The sequence below is a fragment of the Aspergillus alliaceus genome, assembly GCF_009176365.1.
Source record: "Aspergillus alliaceus strain CBS 536.65 unplaced genomic scaffold BDW43scaffold_38, whole genome shotgun sequence".
Lineage (NCBI taxonomy): Eukaryota > Fungi > Ascomycota > Eurotiomycetes > Eurotiales > Aspergillaceae > Aspergillus > Aspergillus alliaceus.
Window position 1 is genome coordinate 131889 of NW_022474721.1, and position 27492 is coordinate 159380.

General features: G+C 48.3%; 10 protein-coding genes and 1 non-coding gene across 11 annotated transcripts; 5 read left to right on the forward strand and 6 right to left on the reverse strand.

The window, feature by feature from the left end:
* Nucleotides 1-94: 94 nt before the first annotated feature.
* BDW43DRAFT_147049 (uncharacterized protein) lies at nt 95-1518 on the reverse strand. Its single transcript, XM_032038386.1, has one exon. The coding sequence runs from the start codon at nt 1336-1338 to the stop codon at nt 325-327; it is 1014 nt and encodes a 337-aa protein (XP_031897766.1). The 5' UTR covers nt 1339-1518; the 3' UTR covers nt 95-324.
* Nucleotides 1519-2038: 520 nt separating this feature from the next.
* BDW43DRAFT_283786 (transcription factor domain-containing protein) lies at nt 2039-5029 on the reverse strand. Its single transcript, XM_032042775.1, has 11 exons — nt 4739-5029; nt 4648-4685; nt 4511-4577; nt 4290-4450; nt 4215-4224; nt 3669-4153; nt 3595-3609; nt 3353-3544; nt 2836-3302; nt 2406-2757; nt 2039-2352 (listed from the first exon to the last, which is right to left on the reverse strand). Exons 1-11 carry the CDS (start codon nt 4821-4823, stop codon nt 2110-2112), a joined length of 2115 nt encoding a protein of 704 aa, XP_031897767.1. The 5' UTR covers nt 4824-5029; the 3' UTR covers nt 2039-2109.
* A 208-nt stretch (nt 5030-5237) lies between these two features.
* On the forward strand, nt 5238-7176 carry BDW43DRAFT_320970 (cytochrome P450; the record flags this gene model as incomplete). The annotated part of the gene is made up of 4 exons (XM_032049217.1): nt 5238-5325; nt 5379-5854; nt 5919-6456; nt 6515-7176. The coding sequence occupies 4 exons, from the start codon at nt 5238-5240 to the stop codon at nt 6931-6933; spliced, it is 1521 nt and encodes a 506-aa protein (XP_031897768.1). The 3' UTR covers nt 6934-7176.
* Nucleotides 7177-7394: 218 nt separating this feature from the next.
* Nucleotides 7395-8512, reverse strand: BDW43DRAFT_147121 (uncharacterized protein). Its single transcript, XM_032038387.1, has 3 exons — nt 8077-8512; nt 7680-8016; nt 7395-7611 (listed from the first exon to the last, which is right to left on the reverse strand). The coding sequence occupies exons 1-3, from the start codon at nt 8367-8369 to the stop codon at nt 7606-7608; spliced, it is 636 nt and encodes a 211-aa protein (XP_031897769.1). The 5' UTR covers nt 8370-8512; the 3' UTR covers nt 7395-7605.
* A 4863-nt stretch (nt 8513-13375) lies between these two features.
* On the forward strand, nt 13376-14245 carry BDW43DRAFT_313503 (alpha/beta hydrolase; the record flags this gene model as incomplete). Its single annotated transcript, XM_032047625.1, has 2 exons — nt 13376-13789; nt 13862-14245. The coding sequence occupies 2 exons, from the start codon at nt 13376-13378 to the stop codon at nt 14243-14245; spliced, it is 798 nt and encodes a 265-aa protein (XP_031897770.1).
* Nucleotides 14246-14815: 570 nt separating this feature from the next.
* BDW43DRAFT_313504 (uncharacterized protein) lies at nt 14816-15476 on the forward strand (the record flags this gene model as incomplete). Its single annotated transcript, XM_032047626.1, has 2 exons — nt 14816-15267; nt 15338-15476. 2 exons carry the CDS (start codon nt 14816-14818, stop codon nt 15474-15476), a joined length of 591 nt encoding a protein of 196 aa, XP_031897771.1.
* An 880-nt stretch (nt 15477-16356) lies between these two features.
* BDW43DRAFT_320973 (oleate hydratase) lies at nt 16357-18235 on the forward strand (the record flags this gene model as incomplete). The annotated part of the gene is made up of 2 exons (XM_032049218.1): nt 16357-16904; nt 16961-18235. 2 exons carry the CDS (start codon nt 16357-16359, stop codon nt 18027-18029), a joined length of 1617 nt encoding a protein of 538 aa, XP_031897772.1. The 3' UTR covers nt 18030-18235.
* Nucleotides 18236-18436: 201 nt separating this feature from the next.
* On the forward strand, nt 18437-19595 carry BDW43DRAFT_283799 (uncharacterized protein). Its single transcript, XM_032042776.1, has one exon. It carries the CDS (start codon nt 18582-18584, stop codon nt 19176-19178), a length of 597 nt encoding a protein of 198 aa, XP_031897773.1. The 5' UTR covers nt 18437-18581; the 3' UTR covers nt 19179-19595.
* A 17-nt stretch (nt 19596-19612) lies between these two features.
* Nucleotides 19613-22091, reverse strand: BDW43DRAFT_320975 (glycosyl hydrolases family 31-domain-containing protein; the record flags this gene model as incomplete). The annotated part of the gene is made up of 1 exon (XM_032049219.1): nt 19613-22091. One exon carries the CDS (start codon nt 22089-22091, stop codon nt 19665-19667), a length of 2427 nt encoding a protein of 808 aa, XP_031897774.1. The 3' UTR covers nt 19613-19664.
* Nucleotides 22092-25533: 3442 nt separating this feature from the next.
* BDW43DRAFT_t175 lies at nt 25534-25620 on the reverse strand. The gene has a single exon. It is a non-coding gene; the product is annotated as a tRNA-His (tRNA).
* Nucleotides 25621-26145: 525 nt separating this feature from the next.
* Nucleotides 26146-27428, reverse strand: BDW43DRAFT_320977 (uncharacterized protein; the record flags this gene model as incomplete). Its single annotated transcript, XM_032049220.1, has 2 exons — nt 26146-27223; nt 27294-27428. The coding sequence occupies 2 exons, from the start codon at nt 27426-27428 to the stop codon at nt 26192-26194; spliced, it is 1167 nt and encodes a 388-aa protein (XP_031897775.1). The 3' UTR covers nt 26146-26191.
* Nucleotides 27429-27492: the final 64 nt, after the last annotated feature.

Consider the following 27492-nt stretch of genomic DNA (forward strand, 5'->3'; position numbering starts at 1 on the left):
ACCCATATCAGACCATTTGATCCTACGCTACGGACTTCACAGGAACTTAAAAAAAAAACTACACAACCGAATTAGTAACACCAGTTTTCCTTTTCTTCGAATCTGGGTTTATTTAATTGGCTGGTATAAATTCAAGTGGATTGAATCCCCAGATCCCTACTCTCCCACATGAGACTATCCGCTTGTATCATCTTCATTGCAAACCGAGTATTGCCTTAATATTACTTAGGTTACGCGGGAAAAGAACACACCCGTCAGCATTCGGGCCACCGAGTAGGCTACTGTGAGGCGCATACAAATATCAGAGTGCAATCAAATAAACCATTAAAATGAGAGAATATGACCCGCTGGCCGGCTTTGCTGTTCAGTATATCGCACACCGTCCACCTTCATCCCCCGTTCATTCAACAGCGTGATGGTGCCGCCATGATCGGAAAGCGCACAGCTATGGAGCTGAAAGCTCTGGCGACGCTTCGGAGGTAATATGACACCCTGTGGCAGCGGGTCGTTGTCGCCAACGTTATTACGAACGCTCCAGCCGTCGAGATGCACGGCTTTATCCGTGTGGTTAGTCAGAGTGACCATCTCGGGGCTGACCACCGCCTCGCTGATCAGGACTGGACGATCCGTTATATCACGCTTCCTTCTCTGCTCCTCCGGAATGTCAGGGTTCAAGATATCGTTCCAGCAGAGGTATCCATGTGAGGGAGTAGGCTGGCCCTCCGCATCGGTGTGAACAGCCTGGGACGCGAAACCGATAAATACGCCAATCCAATGATCGCCAAAGTCCACCAGGAAACCTCCATCCTGATAGATGCCATTGTCACCTCTATACCGGCGGGGGCTTCCCTGGTTCATGTGGATATTATGGATCCCACTGCCATCTCGGAAGTGGGATCCGAAAAGATAGATAACACTGTCGCTATCAACGGCACTATCCAGAAGTGGGATGAGTTCGTCTAAGATATCGTTATCAGGGCCCGGAATGTCATGGGGTAAGAGCCGGCCTGTCTCCCGGTGGAATAAGTTGCCTCGAATATAATCGAGTGCCAGACCATTGGGACCTTGCTCAGCGCCTTCCAGTCGGTGAAAACCAGGTTTCATCTCCCGGAGTCGGTCGTTCTGGAAGTTCTCGAATTTCTCAGCCAGCCAGAACACAAGTCGAGAGTCACTCTTATCCCCGGACTTGATGTTGATTGCCGCGCGGCTCTCACCCCGACTATTGTCACTCGTGGTGAAGTACAATGACAGATGGGGAGATACATGATCCTGAGCGTCGGTTTCGTAGGTGAAGCGAACAGGCTTCGCCTTCCACACTCCGTAGTTCTCAACGGGCATTGTGATGGAAGTCAGAGTTGTGAGTGTATTGAAGAGGTAATTCTGCTAGAGAATGGCAATGGACATTATCTCGGAGCGGAACGTCTGATGAACTGGCTACGTCTACTTATAATCGTAAGTCTGGTCTAGGCCCTCGCTTTTTCTACCTATGGCAACTCAGCATGGGGCCGGTTGCTCTAGATCACAGGTTCACAAGATCTACATCAAGCTATTTGCAATAGCTACGCTTTAGTCGTCAAATACGTTACTTTACTGGTACCGATCGTCTGATCTAATGGCCCATTCCAGGCCTGCCAGACTTGATCAGATTAATGTGCCCCAAGAATGGTTGATCCAAGGATCAGAAGGGTGTCCCACAAATCATGCGCTGGAGCATATTCCTGTCAAGGTTGGTCCGTTCCATGGTCTCCAAGACGTTGTTGGGAATATTTTATATTCTAAGTTTCCAGGGCCCATCGCATCCGGACTCCGGAATGTGATTAACCCAGCCTCTTGGCAAATACGAGGAAGCCATCCATGGTTACTCGAGTATATTATTTCAGTTGCGAGAGCCTGCATAATGGAATGCCTCCATTATAATATCCACGCATATTTATCTTAGGTGTATAGTGGTATGACATCCGTACCTAGGTTCGCACTTGTTCAGTTGACTACTAGGAACACTCTAGGCTAATGATACGACTGACACCGATGAATCCAAGTCCCGTGACACTGTAAATCCCGGGTCCCCGTCACATATTGTTGGCATTATTTCAAAAGCAAGTATAGCTATTACGTGGGAGGTGTAAGCACGATCCCACCAAGGGTAGATGCATCTTCAGGGGAATCAAATCCGTACGGGATGACCGACCCGAATAAAGTTCGCAGGTCAATCCCGGGCATCATAGGATCACTTCCAAAGCTAAAGCTGGCATCCATTCCGGGGTAGTATAGCTGGTCGAGTGGTTCGAAACCACCGGTCTGTCTATACTCTTCGAAGTCTCCATTCAATTCACCATTGGGTGCAACATTGTTCTAGCAGACCGTGAGCTCAATCCAACGCATCAATGCGGACAGGGATTCCTTACAGAGGATTCATGCTCCGTGGCGGTCGGCCAATTGGCGTTGCTGGAAACCCCCGGTCTTGTAATAATATGGCCAAGGGACAGCCGGTTAGTCGGGGTAAGGGGAGCGTGTGTATTTGAATTGTCTTTGGCAGCGTGTCCACCGACATCCTTGACGTGCTGTCGCGCTATATGCGCAAACTCTGAGACCAAGGAGCTGGGCAAGGATCCGTTAGATGCGTGCTCCAAGACAGCGAAGTGTCCTGAAACGATATCAAGCATTGATAGATTCGTCTTTATGTCTGGATGTGTGGGATTATGAACCACGAAGTCGAAAAGGATGAACTGCGCTATCAGGGGCATGATAGCGAGGATACTGCAACCAAATGTCAGGATCTTTTAGAGACCATCTTGATGTATTGTACAGGGAGGGGCGGGGGAGCTAAATGCTTACAACAGTGGCGTATGAGCTGCTTTGTCGATATACTGGGTCAGCTCGATGATCTGCCGAGCAGAAGCCAAAAGCGTTCTTTTGCTACCTTCTTGTCGCGGCCCATGGTCGGATCCAATCTGTAATGTGAGCCGCGCCAGAGCGATTGCCATGCTGTGGTAAGAGTAATGAGTTTGAAGAGCCACCATCTTCGAGACGGGATCCGTGAAGGCGTTGGAATGACCAGAGATCCCTGGCCGAAACTCTTGAGGCACCGTCAGCCGCCATTTTTCCAAACGCTCCTGCACATGATCAATTGCTGTATAGTATGTTTCCGTGGAGTTTCGGATGGCACTGATTGAGAAAAGAAGTTCATATGCCTGTGATGTTATCCTAGCAAAGCGGATGGCGGACAAGAACCAGTTATAGCTGCCAAACATTGCCTCAGGTGTCTCCGGAATCGGGCAGCCAACATTGTAATCTGCGATCAACTATCGCAGGCTCAACGGCTGGTCCTCGCAGATCAAAGTGGTAGACTTACCGAATTCTCTCGGTTCTGAAAGGCCATTTGCTTTTCCATTCCGTAGATGACCCAGAAGGTCCGCTGACACCAAACCTGTTTCTCACTAGCACAAATAGCCCGGTGGCATTTAAGTGCCTGTGCCATGCGCGCAGCCTCCATAATGAGGATCTCATCAATCTGCAGACAACAGGTATTCATGGCGAAGATAGCCTAAGAGAGTCATCAACCTTGGGTCCAGCCGCAAAGCTTGAACAACATACCATAGCAGTCAAGGCCTGTGATAGCAATCATTAGTATTATCTTTAAATAGCAACAGGAGTTGGTACAGTCGTACTTGCAAGTTTGATAGCGACTCCCGCGGTACCAGGATATCAGCCATTAAGCCTAGTGACATTTGGAAGAACTTCCATGCTTTTCCCATTCCCGGATCAAAGGCTCCTCCATCGTGGTACTGGCACCCCAATGCAAGTACCGCATGGTAGAGAGCAGAGAATGGAGCATCGTTCTCCAACGTTTGGGCCAGGTCAGGGGCATATGCGGTCTTTTCAAAGCTCTGCCGATCCAGGAATGGGTACATGGGGTGAATCCGCTGAAAGTACACATCCACGTAGACCCGAGCCATCTCCTCAGAAGTTCGGATCGAGCTCCGGGGCTTCTTGAACGTAACTGGGGAAACTGAGGCTGTCCCTCGTGCGGTAATGCGGCCCTCGATGATTGCTTCAATATTCTCCACTAGTTCCTCAAGTCGATTGTTTCCCAGCTTCTGGGTCAAGGAGTGGATCTTCCGATCGGAAAAGAAGGCGAGACTTGAGCTGCACACTGTTCGGGCCTGTTAGATGAACGCTGCGTAGCATATGGCAGAGTCATGTTGATGACATGCCTTCATTTTCCTGTGACCACATGTGAGTATTTGGTTCCGTTCGTAGCAGCCTCATATAGGACGCTCTTGGCTTACCCTCAGAATGTGCATCTCATGACGAAATACTCCCTGCGAGGGCTGATTATCCAACAGATGGTCCACAAGCAGTGGTACTAGGCCAGATTTGATTGTTGTATCACTTGACCCCGAATGCCCACCGCTGTTCGGTTGACCCGGGGTGGGTACCGACAACTCGTCTACTTCATAGTTAATGGCATAGCTTATAAGACAAAACTCCTCGCTCCTAGTAGACCTACGGATTGCTTTGACCGGCGACTTGTACCTGCGTCTGGCCTGTTTGAATTCACAAATCTCGCCCCGCTTCTAGACATTCGGTGGTCGGAATAATTAGTTCGCATATAATGACTGCTCCCGAGCAGGATACAGGGCTTACAATGCAATGCGTGCATCTTGACGGGTCGTCCGGGGATACTTTCCCACTGCGTCAGTATAAGTTGTTCGCAGAACCCTGCCGGCCGGCTTACCAAGGCATCGGACTTTACGGGCCCTACACGCCTCGCAGGACTTGCAGATTCGTTTATGATACGTTGTCCGACGGTCGGTTTCCATCTTGTTGCTGTCTAACTTGATGTTCTGGTGCCAAGTGGTAGCTGAAAGACAGGGAATGGTTGTGGCTCCAGACTCGGAGGTCAAAGTGGAAGATGGTCAGTGCATCATCGACTTCGGATCTCGGTTCTTGGCAATGAGGTGCATTGTCTGGATCCACTAGTTCCCACTTTTCCCCCCTATCACTCAAGGGAAAATATATGGTCGCCTGAAGGATGGGGTGGTGGTTGGTTTATATCGTCTCGGAGCTGATGTCGTACGCCTCCGAAGGGAGTCGTTCATTCATCTCTAGCCTATATGAAACACTAAAATGATGTCAGCGGGGTTATGATGCTTACTTCTAGACGGAGATATAAATATGAGTACGCCGACAGATGACCACGAGGGAGGTCCTCAACAGCATCAGAACCATCCACCATGGCCCTTCCTACTATATTCATTATCTGTTTCGCCCTAATAGTTACATCCTTCCATCTAGTCCGCAAGATCAATAGAGCAATCCAAAGTCCGTGGAGGCCCAACTGCAACCATTTAAGCTGTTTTGCTAATCCATCACAGTCCGCCGATTTGAGAAAGAACATGGATGCTTTCCTCCTCCACAAGTCCGTCATAAAGATCCCTTCCTGGGCCTTGACGCTCTACGAGAAGTCCTAGATGCACTTCGTGAACATCGTTTCCTAGAACTAGGGCGCAGCAACTATCGACGCTATGGGAACACTTTTCGGACACGGATTCTCGTTTCGACTGATGTATGCACCATTGAACCAGAAAATATCAAGACCGTTCTGGCGGTCAAGTTCAAGGACTTTGACCTGGGTGAGGCAAGACGGCGGGCATTCTACCCGCTCTTGGGCAACGGTATCTTCACAGCGGATGGGCCTCAGTGGGAGCATTCTCGCACCCTGTTAAGGCCGAGTTTCGCGAGAACACAGATCGCGGCGACCGATATGTACGAGAGACACGTACAGAAGTTGATCAGCAATATCCCTCGAGATGGCTCGACGGTAGACCTGCAGGAGCTATTCTTCAAGTTGGTATGGAAGCGATCTTCACCGGCCAACTTCCCCAGGAATGCATTCTAACATTCCTTTCTTGCAGACCCTGGATACAGCAACGGAGTTTCTGTTCGGCGAATCGGTGGAGTCGTTGCGTCCTGAATCCTCCGCCAAGTCCTCCAGATTCGCCCATCATTTTAATAATGCTCAAGATGGACTTTCTCATAGATTCGCCCTTGGACCGTTTGCCGGATTAGGTGGTCCTTCCGGTTTCAAGGAGTCCGTGCGAGAAGCGAGGGGATTTGTCGATGGCTTTGTCAAGAAGGCGATTGACTATAGAGCCTCCGTCGATTCCGAGAAAAATGCAGCTGACTCCGCAGAGCCACAATCACGATACGTTTTCCTCCAAGAGCTAGCAAAACAAACCAGCAATACGACCGAACTCACCGACCAGATACTCAATATTCTGCTTGCCGGGAGAGACACCACAGCTAGTCTGTTAAGCATGGTATTTTACACGCTTGCGCGACGTCCTGACATATGGAAAAGTCTCCAGCAAGAGATTTTCCCTCTCGACGGACAATGTCCATCCTTCGAACAGCTCAAACAAATGAAATATCTATCATGGGTCATCAACGAAAGTGCGTACTTGCAACACCGTCCAAGCATCCTTGATCGGGAGTGACTGACCTCCAACAGCGCTGCGCTTGTATCCCATAGTCCCATCCAACGGACGTAGGGCGAACAAAGACACCTTTCTTCCGGTCGGCGGAGGACCGGACGGAAAGTCGCCCGTATTTGTCGCCAAGGGCCAACATGTCAACTACGACGTGCATGTCATGCACCGGCGAAAGGACATTTATGGCCCCGACGCCGATGAGTTCCGACCAGAACGATGGGAAGCCCTCCGACCGGGCTGGGCGTTTGTCCCGTTTAATGGGGGGCCTCGAATTTGCCTAGGGCAACAGTTCGCTCTGACAGAGGCATCATATACGATTGTACGAATCTTGCAGGCGTTTAAGGGGATTGCCAGTCGAGATCCGCAGCCTTGGCAGGAAGCGTTGGCACTGACACTGGCGAGTGATCATGGCACCAAGGTGGCTATGGTACCGGTGTAGATGGAGATGTGTTCCCTTATTTGTGGCACGTACGCTGCAGAGGAACCCATCTATACATAATTTAGTTTTATTGCTTGAAACCGTGCGTGTCGTTGGCATCGCTACGTTTATTGCACCGGTCATAGTGGGAGGGCTCAAAAGCACGCAGATTCAAGTTTCTGACGTGTCGTTTCTCACCAAAAGCCACCTTTACTTAGTACTGCCTACCGTGAAGGAGAAACCCCCTTCTTCCTTAGAAACAAAGATATGACGGGAAGCACAAAGTCAGCGCGTGAGATGCTTACATCCTGCAGATACAGAATCCATGTGCCTGACAGAGACGCAATTTGACCATGGAAAGGATGGTGTTTGCTACATATTTTTCTGGGGAAGGAAATGAGATCTTTATATGTATGATACAACAATACTCAGCCAATAACATACCACCAAAGGGTATAGCAGGAAGGTGCTGAAGGCTATATCTTGCCCGGGGAGATGGACATACTTCAAGATGGTCTCCCAGCGTCAAGCTCCGCGGCCTGGGTCCTAGAGGTACGCTCCCCACTGTGTCTTTCCGAGGACAATTCCGCCTTTGGAGGAGCAAAGACTATATCCCCCGACGATTCCAACTCGGTCGGCGGTTGGTGATAATCATGTGTAGTACCGTCTGCCACCAGGTTGTGCTTCGCTCTCCTAGCCCTGCGCCGAAAGCAAATGAGACCAGCAACCAAAGTAATGAGTAAAATTGCTCCAACAGCGACACCTACTCCAATGCCAGCTTTTGCGCCTGGGGACAACCCGGACGAATCTCCTTCAGATACCTCAGATGACGGTAGTGAGGAGCGTACGCTACTAGTTTTCGATGTTTCGGTAGGTGTAGGGGTAGTGAAATCCGTCGACTGCCACCGAATGGGTACGCCGTAGGCATTCACCAATCCGTCGCTGTCTAGCGAGCCTGTCGCCGAAGTCCACGAGCCATCAGTGGCCAAGTAGGTATAATTGAAAACGGTGACCCCCGCGGTGGGTTGAAATTGGCAAACTTCGGTCGCATACCAGGGATATGTGGACGATGTGTGAGGCCGAAGGGAATATCGACCGTGTGCACTATAGGGAGTTATTGTCCACCCTGTAGCTAAGATATGATGATGTTTCATTGAAACTTACACTGGGCAACAAGTCGCACGAGTCTCAGTCACAGTGCCAGTAGTATATTCAACACTCGAGCTAGCAGCGTAGCCACTTGGGCACAGTCCGGGTGAAAAGTACGCGGATGGAGCCCAGCCCGATGGTAGACATTCTGCGGTGCTGGCGGGTCCTAGATTTAGCCAGGTGTGATCGCATTCATCCCCACGGCAAGCACTGGTCGCGCGGTAGATATCTGATATACACGAACTGGGTGGTGCGAAAGTGGTCGTCAGATGCAAGACATCGTTTGTTGTGGTGGTTGGCATAGACATTGCACTAGAGGGCGGAAGATGGGATTGGGACGTCGTAGGTGGTTTTTCATGGTCAACAGCTTCATCAACGAGATGGGGAGTAGAAAGAGGGGGGAGAGGATAAAGTGGAGTAAGCAGTTGTACTATGATCTGCTTAAACTAGGGCTACTTGACGGAGCGGCTACACGAGCAAATTGATTGGCTTACACCTAGCAATATAGGCAAGGTGCTTCATTAAGTGAGTCTTACCAATTTCACCCAGCCCATAGATCGCGATTTTGGATGATCCGTTTACTTGTTCAAACAATTCTTGGGCTTTGGAAATTTCTTTTTCATGACCTATAAATCCCCAGTTTCTCTCAAAGAGAATTATCCAGCGATGCTGATTAGATTTTTGTTCTTTTAGACTAATACTCGGATCAAGGAAAGGAGCCATCCTGAGAAGAGCTTTTGCATAAGCAGCGGCAACACGTGCTGTATCTGCTTGCCACCGATTGTGTTTATGAAAGCCGCAATAGTCACAGATACCTCATATAACAAGGGATAGGAGTTCATCTATAAGGACAGCAGCTTCCAATTTAAAACAGAGAATGACTAGTTCTTGTGTGATTAAATCATGGGTTCTGGCATCTTTCATAATCTGACCTCGGAGCGATCAAACCATAGTGGATATAAGGCTGTTCAGGGTGATTCGCTAACTGGTTCAGGACACACCTTGGACAGTTGGGCTCCTCAGCTATACAAGTTGGTAGTTCTAAAATGGGCTCTTCTAGTTCAGTCCCCGCCTTTCTAGTTAGCAAGTGGACAACATGAAAGGGCAGGGGTGGATAATATTCCTTGGTAATAGAAGTTATAGTATCTTCAATAACCGTCGTGGTCCTATCTACTCTGAGAGTTTTGCTGTTCTGGAGCACTCTCTAACATGGCGTCTATATTCTAGAAAATTAGCAGGTTAGATAGTAATCAACAGTATGGGATCACTAACCTATAAACAGGCTCTTAAGTAGGCCGGACCAAGGCTAATATTACTTATATAACTGGTAGTAATTTTGCACTGGACCCTCTAGGGAACTTATATAAGATCTGTAAAGTAGATAATTAAGATACTAGTTAAGATACAGCTAGTTTCTATATACTATATATAGAGCTTATTACTGCCTATCTCTATTAGAATTCAGTATATTACTACTGTAAAACCTGTGATACTGTTACTCTTTTCTTTAGCTGAAAAGTTAGCATTAAGCAAAGTATCGCCTTAAACACTTTTTTCTTTTTGATCTCATTTCCAATATATACAGTCTGCCTGGTAGTAATGCCCAGCCTTATACTGCTACTGCTGCTATTATAGCTCCCTTTCTACCTGTCCGTCCCTTCTTCTGAATCATCTATAGGCGAAAGAGCTCCGCTCTCTATAGATATAGAATAGTTATTAAGAGACTGACTGACAGAGCTTCTTGATTTACTCTAGAGTGTCTGCTAGATTCTCTTTGAAAGATCAGTTATGAAAAATGTCTCAGTGTCTAGATATCAAGATTCTATTAATAGAGTCTGGCTGACTAGTTATAAGCTCAGTTTGTTTTAGGCCAGAATGATCCGATCTCATGGGTTCAGGATAGTCCCAAGGTCTTGTCTGTCGCAGAGATAAAAGCGTGTGCAACCATCTAGAGGTCTGGTCTCGGGGGCACTGTCAGTTGTCTCGACGGACGAAGTAGATAAAAATAAAGCTAAATGATTATACGCGGGTCCCCAAGGCTACATTGAGATATACAATTTCACAATTGATTTCTCATAAGGATTCTCCACTCAGAACTTTAGTTTAGTCCAAGAATATTCACGTATGGCTTGAAATCCAGCATGCGAATAACCATAGTGCAACTAAATAGACACCCGAATCCACTGTAGTAGCTCGGCCCATTCACTAGCTCATTCTGCTGTCTTTCTTAAGATATACATCGTGGAAAGCCTTGATAGAACCTCGGCAAATCCGTTCCAACCAAACCGAAAACAATACATGGTCAAGGAGAAGAAAGACGAGGAAAGCATACTTAGTGCTCTGGTTGACGCAAATCAGGCGGTTCGAGTCCCAAAGCCAAGAAAACAAGTCCCATGCACCCACCAACAGGAGCTTGTGCGATGCTTCCTATCTGTATCCCAGTGCGGGCATAACAACCAAACATATGCACAGGGATCATGTATACTGACCAGCAAAATCGAAGAAAATGGATACGGCGAGTGGCAATCCATACTATTAAGAGAATACCGTTAGTGAATAATCGAGTCTTTTTGTAGCTCAAGTGAGAACCTTTAAAGCCTATATAACATATTAGAGTTCCAATGCGAGGTATTTTGGGCACCAGTTCCATACCGATAGTAGAAAATCTCCAACCTCCATGAGACACAGAACCACATTTGCGGCATGGTTTAGGCGATAGGTATATGCCGCGCTGATCAGGACGTAGGTCATAATACGATGCACTAGCAGAGCATAATAACCTCGTCTTTGGCTTTGTTCTAGGCAAAGGACAACGATTTGCTGTGGCCAAAATGAAAGTTGCACCAGGAGATACCATTTCATAAGTTTAGTCATCTCATGTACTGGGTAGTGCGCCCATAGTGCGTCGAAACTGTACCAGATCGGAGAATTGTACCTAATATACTAGTGAAGATTCAGTTATGGAAGTGCCTATCATCGTACTGGGGTACTAGCTATGCCCACCGACCAGGAGGCGATAAAATATACACCGAGCCAGGCCTCCTCTGAAAGTTGCTGAAGCTGCCTGGAGCCGAGACCCTGGGATCTTGCAAGTGGCTCAAAAGTACATTTTATTGTAACAGCACGGAGTAAAGTGATGCTGAAAATGAGCCACATGACAAAACATAGGTCTTTCCATCCTTGTGTGTATCGTGTGCCTGTGCTATCTGCATAAGGGAGCCGGGGAAATATAGAAGTACTAAAAACCCTTGACCATGGACACCAGGTATGTATCATCCAAGTAGCAGGCGCGATTATAATCGATACCACTATCCTTGATTCAGTCCAGACCAAATCATATCGGGTCATTTCAAGGGGCACTTACGCAACTAGTAATTGTGTTTCGGTGCTGTGGACGATGGAAAACGCAGCAGGGGTAGGGACCATATTGAGCGTGATTTCGACTTCATGGAATTTATGGAGTTGTAGCCTCCTGCGATGACCATGTCGAGGGTGGGTACAAGATGAGCTAGAATTAATAGCAGCGAAAATGGGTATATCAAAGGGTTTCTAACAGGCGCTGTGTAGTATGGAGAACCAGAACTATGTGAATATTATATTATTTTAAATCACATCCGAGCCTCAGAGTGATATTGTGATTCATCGAATTGATCGTTACGGTTGTATTCTCTGTCAGTTAAAGCTGGTAGATGGGTAACAAGCCACCAGGTTGGATGCATCTGAACGATTGACCAAATGGATACCGATTTGAGCAATTGCGTGCGACAATCTGATGAACCTAAATCTGGATTCGGATGGAGCAATGGGAGCGGAAGATGCAATAATTGTGAAAGTCACCATACCGGGGGATCGATGGAGTGGAGTCAGGGTCGCTTGGATCAGCGAGCTCACAGTTCAACGAAAACCGTTGCTGACCGGGCATGAAGGTGGCGTTTCATAAGAAGCAGAACGAATCCACGCGATCCGACACAGTCTGGCTATGGAGGCACGTCAATCCCCAGGGAGACTTCGAAGTGCAATACTCGGCCGTATGATCACGGGATTTTGAAGATAAGCAACACCAAACGGTCCGCACAATAAGATGTCTCTTCTGATTGTTGGATATATTCGATGGGAAGAGCTGGTGCTACTTCTTCGTGGTGAGGTTCAATATCCGGATGGACAGGCACCGTGTTTAGGGTACGCACGGACACAATCTCAACCATCCTACGTACATAGAAAATGAAAAGCACGAACAGTGGAGGAATCCTAAAGCGAGAGGTCTGTAAAGCTGTACGATGCGCCAGCATTTTCATCCGCGCCAGCTTGTGTGGATAATTAGAAAGGAACCGGAGGAGCTGAGACATGTCCAACGATGATAACAAATAGGGAACCTTATCGCCAGCAACGCTCAGGGAAAGAGAAATTAAGGATAAACAAACCTAAGTGAGAGAGTAACAAGTCGATCAGAGCATGTTCGAGGAGGCCATCTGTTACACGGAACAAACAAAGGATGATGTTATCGAGATCGGTAAGTCCTGAGCCCTAAGATGACTGGCTGTTTGGCAATGCAACGCAACAGAGTATCACCACTAGAAAGGCCATTACCTCAATGTTGGTTTCATTCCCTCCCTCTTCTTTGTCCCTCGTCATATCTTTCCGATGGTACACGCACTTCACCATTGACCGGCAAATCATTCATCAACTACCGGGATCGGAAATTGACAAGCTTCATTGCTTGGTCTATTGGTGCTATGGCGATGAATATCAGGGTAATCATTCCAATTTTGGGCGGTAAAAAGACCTTACAGGCAAGCCCCGCTGGAGGGAGTGAAAACACCAAGAGTCAACAGGTGGTCTCTATCCGTCCACCGAAGGTAAGGCACATTATCGAAGCGCTCCCTGAACTTTACACTCCAGGCGCTCTTGAGGAAAGATGGAATTTCCTGGATGTAGTAAAATGGTCTTTCATGTCGGATACCTTTGCTTTACAGGAAAACTGCAGTGAGCGGTAGTATGCTTTCGGATGTAGGGAGGGAGATTGGGCCTCGGGAGCCGCTGTGAGGAACAACACTTATGTTCACTCATCAATTAATACCCGAACATCCTCACTTCGATATGGAAGGGCTCCCTTGCCAAGAAATAACAAGCATCTGTTAAATCTCGGCCCACAGGCGTTAGTGTGGCCAATATGATAGATAGATACCATTGCGCTTCCTTTCGCCCCCAAATTGTCAGGCAGCCCCTCTCGCACATAATAACTTATGGTCTTTGGAAATCTCCGATTGTAGCAAGATCGCCTCGCGTATCGAGAATCTTTCACTTCATCCTAACGATGCAGCCAACTATTGTGTTCATTCCGGGGGCATGGCTTGTCCCCCAGTTTTACCAGCCCTTTATAGACGCTGTGAAGGCAGCAGGGTATCCGACTTTGACGGCTGAGCTGCTGTCTCTAGACCCTGGCGATCCGACCGTGGGCAATTGTGGAACCGATGCAGCCCTTATCCGACAGCATTTGGATTTCTTAGTGGAGGACGAAGGCCGCGATGTTGTTCTAGTCATGCATTCATATGCAAGTATGCCAGGGGGCGCTGCTGCATCAGGCCTCTCCAAGTCTCAGAGATCTCAGGACGGTCAAAAGGGAGGGGTGCTGGGATTGGTGTGTATAGCGGCATTTCTTGTCCCTGAGGGTATCAGTTGTGCTGGGATGCAAGGTGGCAATCTACCCCCGTGGATCTTATTGGACCAAGTTGGTGCTCCCATGCATCACATCAGGCAAGATTGAATTATTTTTTTAGGTTGCTAACCTGAGATAATATAGCCCTCGACCAACCTCAACGTACCAGATCAGCCGGAAAAGATCTTCGCTGCCGATACCAGTGAGGAGAAAGCGCTGGTGATAGGAAATGCGATCAAGCCGCATGCCAGCCTCGCCTTTTTCTCGCCTCAGCCCTCCCCTGCATGGACCGAACCCGCGTTTATCGGGAGGTTGGCGTATCTTGTGACCTCGGAGGATTTGGCAGTCTCCAAGGTTGCCCAATATGGCATGATATCAGGAACAGGCCAAGAATGGCATGTAAGGGAGATTATCAGCAGTCATTGTGCTCCTTTCATTGACAAGGTTGGGGAAACTGTGGAGATCTTGAAGGAATTCATTCAGCTGTTCGAGAAAGATATGACTGGGATCGACCAGCCTCCTACATAAACTATGCATAGATAAATGCAACTCATAAACCTGGGCTGATGTCACATCGCGTATCTCCTGGTGCTTATATGCATGTTTAGCGTGTCGTGCAGGTAGATTCGTAGTTGCTATCCTATAGTCGGTAAGCTCTAAGCGCCAGATCCCGGCTGCAGCGTGATAAGTTGAGAGTACCTGCATCGATCCTGCCACCATATTAGCAAAGAGCTGGAAATAAATGTCATCTTCACTCGTCTTTGAAAAAACAGCAAGCCATTTCAACGTCAAGCCGATCTATCCAGCTAGATCATAGTAGACTACGCATGAGCCGACCCCCAGGCCCACTATCAGAACGGGTATCCCGTCGTAGAAGGCTAAACAAAGACAAAGAGCCATGGGTTGTTATATAAATTAACTCGTGAGCAAAATAATCACCAGAAAATTCGGGTTTACTTCAAACTAGGCGAAATGCGTTTTGCTGAACGGGGGACCTACAAATACTGCTCTGCTTCTAGCTGCTGAAAGCACATTTCAGGTCCAACGACAAAATCTCCAAACCAGCCTTGCACCCTCTATCCAACTTCAAAATCCAAAATGCATTTTCCAGGCAGCCTATACCTTTTTCTGGTCTACCTTTCATCGACAGCGCGAGGTGTATATGGTGCGGCGGTTCCACGGTCCCCGCCATTAACGCAGCTCGCCACTCGCCAAAGCACTGATGATTGCCAAATCCTTCCCGCCATTATAACCAACTTTTATTGGCACAATAGTACTCACAGTTGTGGGTGCGACGATGGTGGTTGCCTTCCAACGGGTCTCCATGGTGGCCCTGGGTGTGGCCCACCTGATACTCTAGAGGCCACTTTCTCGCAGCGATCCCCAACATACAATGACATCTTAACCTGCGGTGCATCGGACCCCGGCAGTGTCCCTGCTCGACCGATTCCTGGTGGACCATTTAACTGCCGCTCCCTTGGTAGACGGTTCTTCTTCTCTGTGAACGGCACGGAAGGTACACTGACCTACGTGGAGCCAAACTTTACATGGTAAGCCTGAGAGGAGATCCATTTATCGCCCTTCGCTTCAGAAAATAGCTAATTTGTTCTCCTTAATCAGCCCTAATGGTAGAGCGCAGGTTACCTACATCGGATCATTTGAGATGGACTGTGTATACGACAGCTTTCGGAACTCGACGTGTGTGCAGCGTGAATCCGCCTTCCAGCTTGAGCCGGATGAGGTCGTGGATATCCATTGAGCACCATCGGCACTTAAAAATATGTCCGCCATCTACTATTGTTTACGGTTAAATACGCCCCGTGTATATATTCGATGCCATGGCTTTGGCTGTGGGGTTTATGAGGCTAAAAATTGGGGCTATATTGTGGATGTGAGGAGCTCTGCCGGTATAGGATGGGCCCGATTGTCCGGATTTATGACGCCCATGGTCGTTTGGATTCTATATATAGGCATGCTTTCATGAATAATGTTATTATGTTTACGATGTCCAGTTGTTCCATTGAATTCGCCTTCCACGGCGCTTTAGCCACTTGCGCGTCCATTTGATACTGCGAAGATTTAACGAAAAATAACAGATGACGAGAGAATGACGCCGAGGTATTCAATGTCAGGAGATAATGGCCCAAGAAGCACTTGGAACGATCGTTGGGCGGGCATAATCCGTACCTTGGTACCGTGGCCGAAGGTTTCCACTATTGCTTCTTAGATACCTATATGTCACTACAGGTACTAGTCAAATCGTGTACCAATACAGTTCCCTCTACAAGTTTGTTTAGTGCTGCAATTTGATCTGCTGGCCTCCTCTATCTGCACTGATTGTATTGATCATTAACATTTGTACGTACATCCATAGTTTGAACACCCAACGGTCCAGGTGGTGTGACACACTTTGACAACGCCATCTGAGGTTCAAGAGACAAAGTTCCCAGGGCACAGTTGTTCAAACGTATCCCGACTTACTATGTCACCATGAGTTTACGATGGCTCAAAATGTCCTGTCATATGATACCTCCCAGAAGGGGTATATAGCCCAGAGATTGCGCAAATTCTTCGCGCCTTAACTAACCCCTTATTCGCCAATCGTATATCAAATCCTCTGCAAGAGAACCACACTCAAGATGCCTCATAAAGAAGGTTTCAGCAGACGAGGCTCTGAAAATGTCCAGGCCTGGCTGATCGGCGGCGGCATCGCGTCGCTGGCCGCAGCGGTCCACTTGATCAACGATGCCAACATCCCGGCTCAGAATATCCATGTACTCGACGAACACCAGCGCCCCGGCGGAGCAATGCAGAGTTCTGGTGATGTAGAAAATGGCTATGTGCTGCGCACTGCCTGTCTCCCTTACTTCCATGATGTTTGCGTCGAGGATCTTCTATCCCACATCCCTAGCACTAAGAACCCTAACCAATCCATCATGGACATGGTACGGCTCACACTAGAGGGAAATGTACCGAAAAAGCCTTCAGCATCAACCCGTCTCCTGGTGCAGGGTGCATCGGGACCCGAGAAAGTCGATGACCGACAGTTTCATTTGGGATTCAAACATCGGTTTGATCTCATCAAGCTCATGGTTGAAGGCGAAAAAGCAGTTGCCGACAAGACCATCAAAGACCTTTTCGATGAGTCTTTCTTTACCTCGAAGTTTTGGACGCTGTGGTCCACAACGTGAGCTTTTCCCACCATTCTCCCTCCGCCAACCGAGTCTAACCAACTCCCCGTAGCTTTGCACTGCGACCCGAACACGGTGCAGTAGAGTTCCAGAGACATGTGCGCAAATACCTCGAGAAGATCAAAGAGTTCAACTGTGTCAGCGCGTTGGATCGAACCCAATACACTCTCCATGAATCTGTCATCCTCCCTATTGTTTCGTATTTGAAGAACGCCGGGGTCGACTTCCGGTTCAATGCTAAAGTGACTGATCTGGTCATGTACCCCGAGGGCGATCCAACGACCATTTCCGAGATCCAGCTCGTACACGATGACAATAATCCTTCACTCATTACAATCGACCCGGTAGATATTGTTATCGTCACACTTGGCTCGGTCAGTTCCGGATCAATGGTCGGATCCAACAAAGTACCACCCGCGTCGAATGAGTCCCTGGAGGAGATCATTACGGATGACTGGTCCTTGTGGCATAAGATCGCTGCAAAATCGACCAGGAAATTCGGCGACCCGTCGACCTTCTCCACCCACGTCAACGACTCTCAGGTTGAAACGTTTACGGTGACCTTACATGGTTCCAAGTTCCTCGACCTCTACGAGAAGCTGACGCACGACCAGCCCGGCGCTGGCGCCTTGGTATCCTTCATGAACAGCAACTGGAACTTAAGTCTTAGCGTGCCTCACCAGCCGCTCTTTTCCACCCAGCCAGACGACGTTCACATTCTCTGGGGATACGGCATGAGCCTCGAGGCGCCGGGCAACTACGTGCAGAAGCCGATGATATATTGTAGCGGAGAGGAGATATTGTTGGAGGTGCTCGGTCACTTGCATTTCCCTGCGCAGGAGATCCTGCCTGGCGCGACCACGATCCCCTGCGTGTTGCCACTGGCTACGGCCTCGTTGCTGAAACGGGCGCATTATGACCGACCGGAGGTCATTCCTCACGATACCACGAATATGGCATTTGTGGGTCAATTCGTGGAGATTCCCCACGATACGACCTTCAGTATGGAATATAGCGTGCGCGGTGCTCAGATGGCCGTGGATCATCTGATGGGGCTTTCCAAGCGTCCTCCTGCGGTGAAAACTAACGTATTGCAGGAAGTCTTTCAATTGCTTTCTTAAGCGAGTACCCTCTCTTTAGGTCCTTTTGGTGCAATTTGTCATCATCGTTGCGCTGGTTGCTATGCTCGTACGCTGATGGCTACAGAAACCAAGTTACTCTCTGCCTTTATGTTCTCCTCCCCGACGAGGTACCCATGAGGATGACTGTCTTTTTGCTCTCAGTATTGCTTCGTCTTCTGGCTGAGTAATAACTACTCTAGTGTGAGATTGTAACCCCTTGAGAATGGAATTGTACTACTAGTGTCCAGACAAGATATTTAGTAGTAGTAGTAGTAGTAAGAGGGGAAACCCGACGGGCCGGTCACAATTCTTAGTTGATTATTATGATTAATTAGTAATTAATGAATCCTGTCAGATGATCTTCCCGCGGCATGATGATTACCTTAAATGACAATTCATATATGATCTCCTGTCCAGCCATGGCTCGTCTGAAATGTTAATAAAGATGCATGTCCTGACAATTGTCTGACCTCCGTCCATTCCTCAGTCAATCACAGAATTTTAAACTCACTGCGAACGGGCAGTTATCGCTCAGACTACTATAAATCAAAGATGATGTTGTCCACCCTCTGGCCCCACACCGAATATGCCGAAGATCAGCCATTCCCCAAATTGATCCTCACCTCCCACGTCCTCGACCGCAGCTTTCAGGCCGGTGCCTTTCTGGGGGCCTCTGCCGGCCTCACTCGGATGGCTCTACTCGCCTACCGACCCACCGCCAATAATAAACTCTACACAAGATGGATTGTTCCTCCCGGATCTACTCCAGCCACTCTACTCCTACGCTCGACAGGCGTGGGTGCTGCCATCGGTCTCGGGGCCATGACCGCTATGCTGCCCTACTACCTGGTCAAATGGGAACCAATCGAATGGCAGGATCGCAGTTGGCGGTTATTGGAAAATGAAGGCCAGCTGGAGGTTGACACGTGGGGATTCGTGGGCGCGGTGCTGGGATTGACCGGAATGGTGGTCATGGCGAGACGGAATGCTGGAATGTTTCAGTTAACGGGTCATCAGGACGTCTCGCCGTTAGTTTTGCTTCAGATGTTGGGGTGGAAGAATGGTTTTGCAAGTGCTGGGATGGGGAGTTTGACGGGAGTTTTGGGCTATATGGGGTGGAGATATGGAATTATGAAGGGGGAGCGATGATTAATTTTCTGTGCCTTGATGCTCTCAACCTTCCTTTATCCTCTACGTATTTATTAGTATTCCCCACTTTTGTAATGGTCGACTGTATTCTCTTTCATTAATGCTTCCGCTGTCATATCAGGGAGATATATATATATAGGGTGCTGCTGCCACAGTTTCGACCTGGACAGCCATTCCCATGGGATTATGGAATGGCTGACACCATTTTCCAGGCTATACGACGAATATAAAGGTATCGGGGAGTCAATTAGCTCTTCTCAAGTCTTGTAGTATCTCGACGAGTCCCAACTGCCTGAGGCTGTGAATTGACAGTGACGTCATGAGTTGTTCCAAAAAAGAAAACGCGCTAACCAAATTCAGATACAGACAGCCAGCCAATGAGAGTCCTGGACTGTCTTTCTGGAGCATCGCATCTTCTTATGAACTACCCCGGAGTTTACTTCGTACTATTGCTAATACTTCTACCACATCTAACTCTGACAAATCTCACTTTGTCGACAATCTAACCGATCGGCTGTCCGCTAAAAGCAACTCGGCAATTGGACCTACAATGGCTTCATCATACCCTAGTGCGGTCAAGTTCCCGATCGTCACATTTAGAGGCCGGTCCTTAAACCGCTCCACGACATCCCATAGCTTGTTTTTCATCTGGAATGTAATCTGGTAATTCATGATCAGTCGCTCCAGTTGAGCCCTGTGATCTACTACACTGAGCTGTGGATTGGCACCCAAATCGATAATAATAGAGTACTCCTCTGCAGATACAACTGGACACTGCACGAGTAGACCTGGAGAGTTCGGATAGTGAATGACAGTGGCAGTCGAATCCTTTGTTCGGTCGTGTCCATTGATCAGGACCTTGAGCTCCTTCGGCTTAGTAGTAAATGCGAGGAAGCGGAACGCCCACGATCGACCGGTGACATTCGCGACTAGTTTTCCTCGCGCTTGTGCGTAAACGATCGTGGAGATTCGTTGCTTTCCGGCATCCTCGTTGATATCCCGGCTTCCGTCATCCCGGCTGTCTTCAATCACACTCACATGGCCATCTTGGCCTACCACGATCAGAACCTCGAAGGCATCCGGGTTGAGACAGCCGTTCCGGGGAGCATGGTCAGCGTCTAGGGGGATGATTGATCCTTCATGTGCTAGGACTGGGTACCCCTCGAGGGGTCGGTAGAGCGTCAACCCGCGATCCCCGTCATACACGGTACCAGTGAAAATATCGACATAACGTCCGAGGGGCGGCAACCAGGCTTTCACCGATGCCAGGTTGGTCCGTTTCTCCCGGGGCTGCACGATCGGAGCAACTACTAACTCGGACCCAAAAAAGAATTGGTTGGGCACAGAATAGGCCTCTTCATGTCTAGCGTATTGCCAGTATAGCGGCTGCACTAGTGGCTCGTCCTCGGCTGCGCCCATCACGTTCCGCGTGTAGAGGTACGGCACGAGCCTATGCCGAAGCTGTAAGAAATGCGACATGACCGCGCCACACTCATCGCGATAGAGCCATGGCTCCTTAGACATCCAGCGAGAAGACGTGGAATGTAGTCGCATGATCGGCGAAAAGACTCCTAGCTGAACCCAGCGGGTGACCAGTTCATCATCGCGGCCACCGTGAATGTGGCCGCCGATATCGTGGCTCCACCAACCATACCCAATGTTCGACGCGGTTGCTGTGAATTCTGGCTGGAACTCAAGTGAAGCCCAAGACACCACCGTATCGCCCGAGAAACCAAGGGGGTAGCGATGACTACCGGGGCCAGCATATCTGGAGAGGATCAGTGGGACCTTGCCATCCCGCGCATGATCAAGATAGTCGAAATGGTTCAGCATCCACAAAGGGTCGATCCCGGGAATCTTGGAGTAAGGCCCCTGTTGCCAATCAATCCACCAAAAGTCGCAGACTATTGATTCAAGGCTTCGGTGAAGAATGTTCAGGTAAGCCTCCATGAACTTCGGGTCAGTTGAGTCAAACAAGATCGGAGTTTTGGTCCTTGGATCGCGACCTAGGAATTCTGCCATTTCTTCGTAGGAATCTTCGTGCGAATGAATCCCGTCGTGGGGATGGTCATTCAAGGTTACTTTGAGGTTGCGATCGTGAAGCTCACAACCGAACTGTGCCGGGTCGGGGAAGAGCTTCTTATCCCACGTATAGCCCGTCCAGCCCGCGTGTGGCACGCGCTCGTCCGATACTAGATGCCAATCCATATCAAGTACCGCGACCGACATGGGAATATCGCGGGCTCGAAACTCGTCCATGAGCTGAAGATACTCGCCTTGTCGATATGGGTAGTATCGGCTCCACCAATTGCCCAGGGCATATCTTGGAACGACTGGTTGCTTACCAGATATGGCATAAAACGCTTTGATTGCGGCTTTATAGTCGTGACCGTAGGCGAAGAGATATCCATCCACTCGGTCTCCGGCGGGCCGACTGGCCACAAAGCCATGTCCATCGAAAAGCATAGACCTAGAATCATCGATCGTTGCGAAGCCAGCTTTCGACAGAATTCCATCGCCCATGTCGCATCGACCATCACAAAGATCCAGCGTTCTCGCCGTACCTCCTAAGTTGAGGGTTGATGGTGTCCCAAACCGCCATTCGGTTCCATACTTAGTTGTTTTGGCACTGAGGTGAGCGACCATGCCGTTGGGACTGAATTTCTTCTTGTCATAGCTCAAGTGGAAATGGTCTGTGATGATTTCGAGGCCATCATTATCAATGACCCTAAATTCCGGGACCGGAAAGTCGCGATTGATCGCAAACGTGGAAGCTCGGTCTTCGAACTGAAAATCTTCGGACCACTCGAAACGCAGCAGACGATCGGTCAGAACAGTGAAGCGATACTTGGGGCCCGCAATGATGGCCTCCGGTTTAGCTTTCGGTTTAGACTGAAACACGTACTTGTCCATTGCAAACTACTACTGATGATCCTGGGATGTTCTTTTGTGCTTTGGAAAAGGTCCAGGATTCATCAGGGCTCCGATAGCTCAGCCGTTGATTGATTTATATACCCCGACCAACGTGGGGCTCCCCGCATTTGCCGTTCAAGCTGCTCTACGTGTCACTCGGTGATAGAAGAAATTATCCTGCAAGTATGATCTCACTAGGCATCGGCATTTGCCCTCTCGAAGACGGCATGACCTTGGTATGAATCCCAGGCTTTCTTTTGTTCCTATAAGTTGCCGGGCAATTTACTGACTTTAACCTGAATGCAAGCTCGGTCTTCGGGAGGGGATGAATGGACTTATCTTTTCGCTTTTTTAGTAGCAGGTTGATCTGTAGAAGAAACCCTGATACGTACTTTCTTATTGATTCCCATTACGGAATTCTCTTAAGTTAAGTATTGAACTATAAGGCTGTAAAGGCTTACTTCTTTATCAACTTACTCGTGCTCCTAAAGTTGCTAGGTTAAATATTAGGGTAATTGAGTACTAGTTTCGATCATGGAACTACCTGAAGCCTTAGCATGTGAGGTTATTCTCTATTTGTTACGCCATATACTATCCCCTCAGGTGCTGCATTCATGTGCGGTTCTCTTAAGCTTTGTCACTATGTTTGATTCGACGTTAGGAAATATTTGTCAACAGCTACCTTCTAATATACTTCCTATCCCCGTTCAGTGTCTGTCGATCAACCAGGACTAGGCCTGATCTAGAGTCCGAAAGTATTGTTGTGGTCTAACGGTTCGGCTATAGCAACGGCAAGATAAGCGAAGGTATATGCCAATTGGTTCAAAAGCGGGCAATAAGTTAGGTTTGCGTGTCAGGTAGGATGATTTCAATTTCCTTTATGAAGACCAATATGCCGAGTTGGTGTGTGCCTGTTAGGTCTCAGTTATTCAGTTTAAGCGCTTGCCTCCATCATCTTGAGTCTCGCGTCAGAAGGGTTCGAATCCTGCTCATGGTGTCATTTCCCATCTGACCCTTTCACAAACTACCAGGCGATATCCGTTGGGGTGGATTTCGCCCAATCGGAAGAGGACATATGCAGCCAGTTCTACCAACCCGCTGACATATCTTGTGAGGAACCAAAAGATGCTGATCCCCTGAGCATCTATACGTTGCGTATGGCATTCGAGATGACCCAGGGAGCTAAAGCTACTGGACTGGAAGAAGTCAAGAAAGGGTTTTTCTTGAAGGGCGAGTACAATATATTGATTCTGACGGATATCGCCTGGTGGTTTGTGAAAGGCCGAGGCGGCAAGGCAAATCATCCGTACAGAAGATATGCAAGCCTCTGTTCGAATCATCATATATCATCATTGCCTATGCGGATGAGAAATAATACATGATGCGCCACGCAATGTTTCTCTGATCCTTGAGTATCGCATGTGTGGAATGTCGAGGCAAATTTGGGCATGTACAGGCTGAGAACAACAAGAAAGGAAACCACCGAGTAGTTCTGAAAGAGGTTTGCCGAGGCGAGTAGTGGCTCATGCCGGCTCACAATAATATACCCAAGCACCATTACGCCTTATAGCCCTGCTGGTAGCATGACCCAGGAGCTTGCCATTTTGTGGAGGTGGAGCTCCACCCAACGCCAAGATATAAAGTCTAGCTAAGAGTTCAGAACTCCTGAGGTAGATCACTCTACGGCTCACTTTTTTGAATCTTGTGCGAGGTATTCCTGTTTGGGCATGTTTATTGGCTCGGCAATACATTCCTCATTCTCTGTCCTCGTCATATCATTGTTCGCTACACGTAGTGGAAGAACCCCGAAACATGGATGCAAAAGGGACCCAAACCAATTATGGCAGTTCCCACGGTGGAGGAATCTCCAAAAATTATTCAAGTACTCCCGGGTCCTAGAGATCAACCAACTGGGAAGAACTTTCGCAAGATGAAGAACCTGCATACAATACTATAGAGAGGACGGCAGAAGATAAGTCTGAAAAAGACGCGCTCAGTCGATTGCTTTTGGAGAACATAGATCCCACTGAATATGTAGAACCTTCCAGCGATATTTCTAGTACTTATGACCTACCCTAACACACGGTTGGCATGACAGCCTTGCTCCGCAACAGGGGATGAAACCTTTCCAATAGGCATATCATGCTCCGGTACTTGCCTCTTCATTCCCTCTAATTACATTTCGTGTTGCCAGCCTGCTGTACCATGGCTAGGAAATGACACTGAAGCAGCACTGGTTCTCCCGGTCCTCGAAGCCGCTGGTCCTTTGACACCTCCCGTATTTCATCATTACAAATGGGAGCTTCCTCCTGTTGTGATGGAGAGAAAGGAGGAGGATATTATTGCTAGGCGGAGCTTGACTATGACTGGTGGTGTTGTATACGTATGGTCTTGTGATGACTTCGTTCAATGGGTCTATGGAGACAATGCATGTCATTTGTTGCACCTGGTCATCCAAGCCTTGAAGACCCCCTGTAAAGATATGGTGAGAGCCTCCATGTATGCTGAAATATGTGGCAGATCTATCTTAACACTCCTTTCTAGATGGCCGGTTATTTCACATTAATGCGGGTAGGGAGCTAGGTTTCGTCCTTGTGTCGTACCCAGATGATCATCCCGAATGCCATTATATGATGATATGGCTACTACATTTCGCAAGTCAGAACGCTACAGCGTTTCCATTCCACGTGGTATCCTCACCGAGGATGAGTTTTGGCTAGGGTCTCTACAGACATGACCTCGCCCATCCAGCCTTGACGCCTGCTTTTCTGCTCTGTTTGGATCCGCGGTGATTGTTGCTAATTCCGAGACTGATACTATGGGTAACTGTTTGTTAAATGTGGATATTGGCACCATGAAACATGACGCCACGATACAATACATTGAGCCCTTGGACATATCCATTAACATCGACGGAGAATTGATGATATGCCGGTCAACCCCCGAATTGAGGTTTCTAGAGGAAGTCTCGACCTCTCTCGTAACGCTTCCTAATGTACGCAGTGAACCCTGTGCGGTAGTGTGCGGCGTCGGGGTATACTGGTGGCAGCTATGGAAAGAATGTTGTCAGGCTGGTCCTGGATTGCGGATTAGGAAGTTCTGGTGAGTACAAGGACAGCCTTTGGTGATCGATTGTTTGTAATACATATGGAAGATCCGAAGTTTAACATCATGGCGAGAAATGTCTTTCCTTTCTTTTGTGCAGCACTTATCATTTTACATTTCCTAGCTCTTTGCGTTAGCTCGAATATCTCTTATAGATAATGCACCACAGTGTACAGGGAACATTCAGATAGTGATCATGTAAGACACACACATGAGGGGTGAAAATATAAGGAAGTTTCCTTGGAAAAATAAAATTCATATATAATGACAACGATAATGGCAGTAACCTAAAACGAAAAGAGCAAAAAAGAAAACCAATCAAGTATCTGACGCCAGTTGGCGCCGCTGGGAATCGAACCCAGGTCGAGACGGGACTGTGGGAATAAACCACAACGTCGCATGATAACCACTACACTACGGCACCTTGAGTTGGTGCTCGGCCGCTCCTTTTTTAGCTTTATAAAGTACGCTTACCTTGGATTAGGATCCAGATAATATTCTCATTCCGTAGAGCAGAGATACCCAAAGCCATATCAATGGCATCACTAGCAAACGTCTCACTTCGAATTATTGCGAGATGATCTCAACATAAATTTATGGCTACTAATAGATCTCTTAGCAAACTTCTGCTCCACTTACGGAAACAAACTGTGACAGTCGTCGCAAAGTGTGCACACATATATTCCTTCTCTATGGGTGAAAGACGGGCTAGAACAAGCTATAACCAAACCTGATGTTATATGATTAGCAAAATCGAGCCGCTAAGCTAGTGATACTCCTACGTGATTCCATTCGCCTCAATCATACGGCAGAAAATAACCCTTACTTATAATCTTTGAGAGGGTGTAGCCTCAAAGAGCATGATCCGAAATAGCCGGTTTCACTGGGAAACCAAAACCAACTACTAGCTCTATCACATCATGAGAACAAATAAGAACGGGTTTATGGCTATATACTGCAAGAAATACCACACGAGCCACTTAGGCGAAGTGACTCTACCGTCTTGACCGACGCCAAACCCTAACCACGAAGAAGCCCAGTATCCCAATCAATCCCAGTATCAACAACCACCGATAGTCCCACACAAACTCCTGCACCCGATTCTGCACAAAGAACGTCCGATGCACTCTTTGCCGGCGGATGGCAATGAGCTGCGAAAATGTCGACCAAAATGAGCCGACAAAAGACTCTGCTTGAACCATTGTGGCTGCTTCAACGATCGGCCAATACGTTGCGGTGCGCCATTGAATTTCATCCTCTGGATGAGCGTCCCGGATAGCGGCAACACATGTCTCTGTCATTTCCATAAAGTGTACCCTTGAACCAAGCCGCCGGACAAGATCAATGATTGCGGGATGCTTCCGATCGTCGGTCGCAACGATGACGGGCTGTGACTCGCTCTGCTGTACTCGGATGACGTTGTCGTACAAATACGACCCTGACCAGTCGCATTTGGAGAAGATATGCCTGAGAATGGGAACCTGGCCGTGATAGCACGCATCTTCCTGACCGAAAGACAGATCTGATGGCCACATACGTAAATGTAAGGCTATAGCGTTTGGAACGATATCAGGGAGAACGCTGTCGACGCACTGCTGAAGTGGGCGGCTCAGCTGGAAGCGATGGGCCGCAGAGCGCCAGCGATTCGATGTCCATGGGAGGACGAAGGCTTCGAGGACAAACCGGATGGCGCTCCACTGCCAGTAAGACTCGGTTATGGCTTTGGCCTCGATAATTGGACTTGGCCCTTCGACAATATCGGTATAGTAACTCACGCGTTGCGTGGAAGCTGCTTTCGTCGCGGGGTCTGACCATCGCTGAAGGTTTGTCTCGTAGCCCAATGTCTGGAGGCCACGTTCCTCGAAGACATCGGTGACTGGAATCACTTTTGCTTCCTGCACGCCTCGTATGGCTGGACAGGTGATACCGGGGGAGAGAAGCTTGCGGGAAGGAAGGGGTTTATGAACGGCGGAGGCGAGGTGTAAGATGAATTGGTTGTTGAAGTACGCGAAGTCTGGTGTTTCCCACTAACTCAAAGAAATGGTGAGTTAGATCCGATGATTGTTTTACGTGATTAAGGACCAATAGCCGACATACTGTGAAATATTTGAGGTTATGAATATTGCTTGTTGGCCGCCGAGATAGGAGAAAGCGCAAATGAAAAATCTGTATAACGAAGAAGGCCGCCACAAGAATAAACTGAATCTTCTTTCTTCTGATTACCGAGTACATCCTTAACAGCATGTTAATGACAGTGTATGAGATGCGAAGTCTGAGGAGAATTTTGCAGAATGTA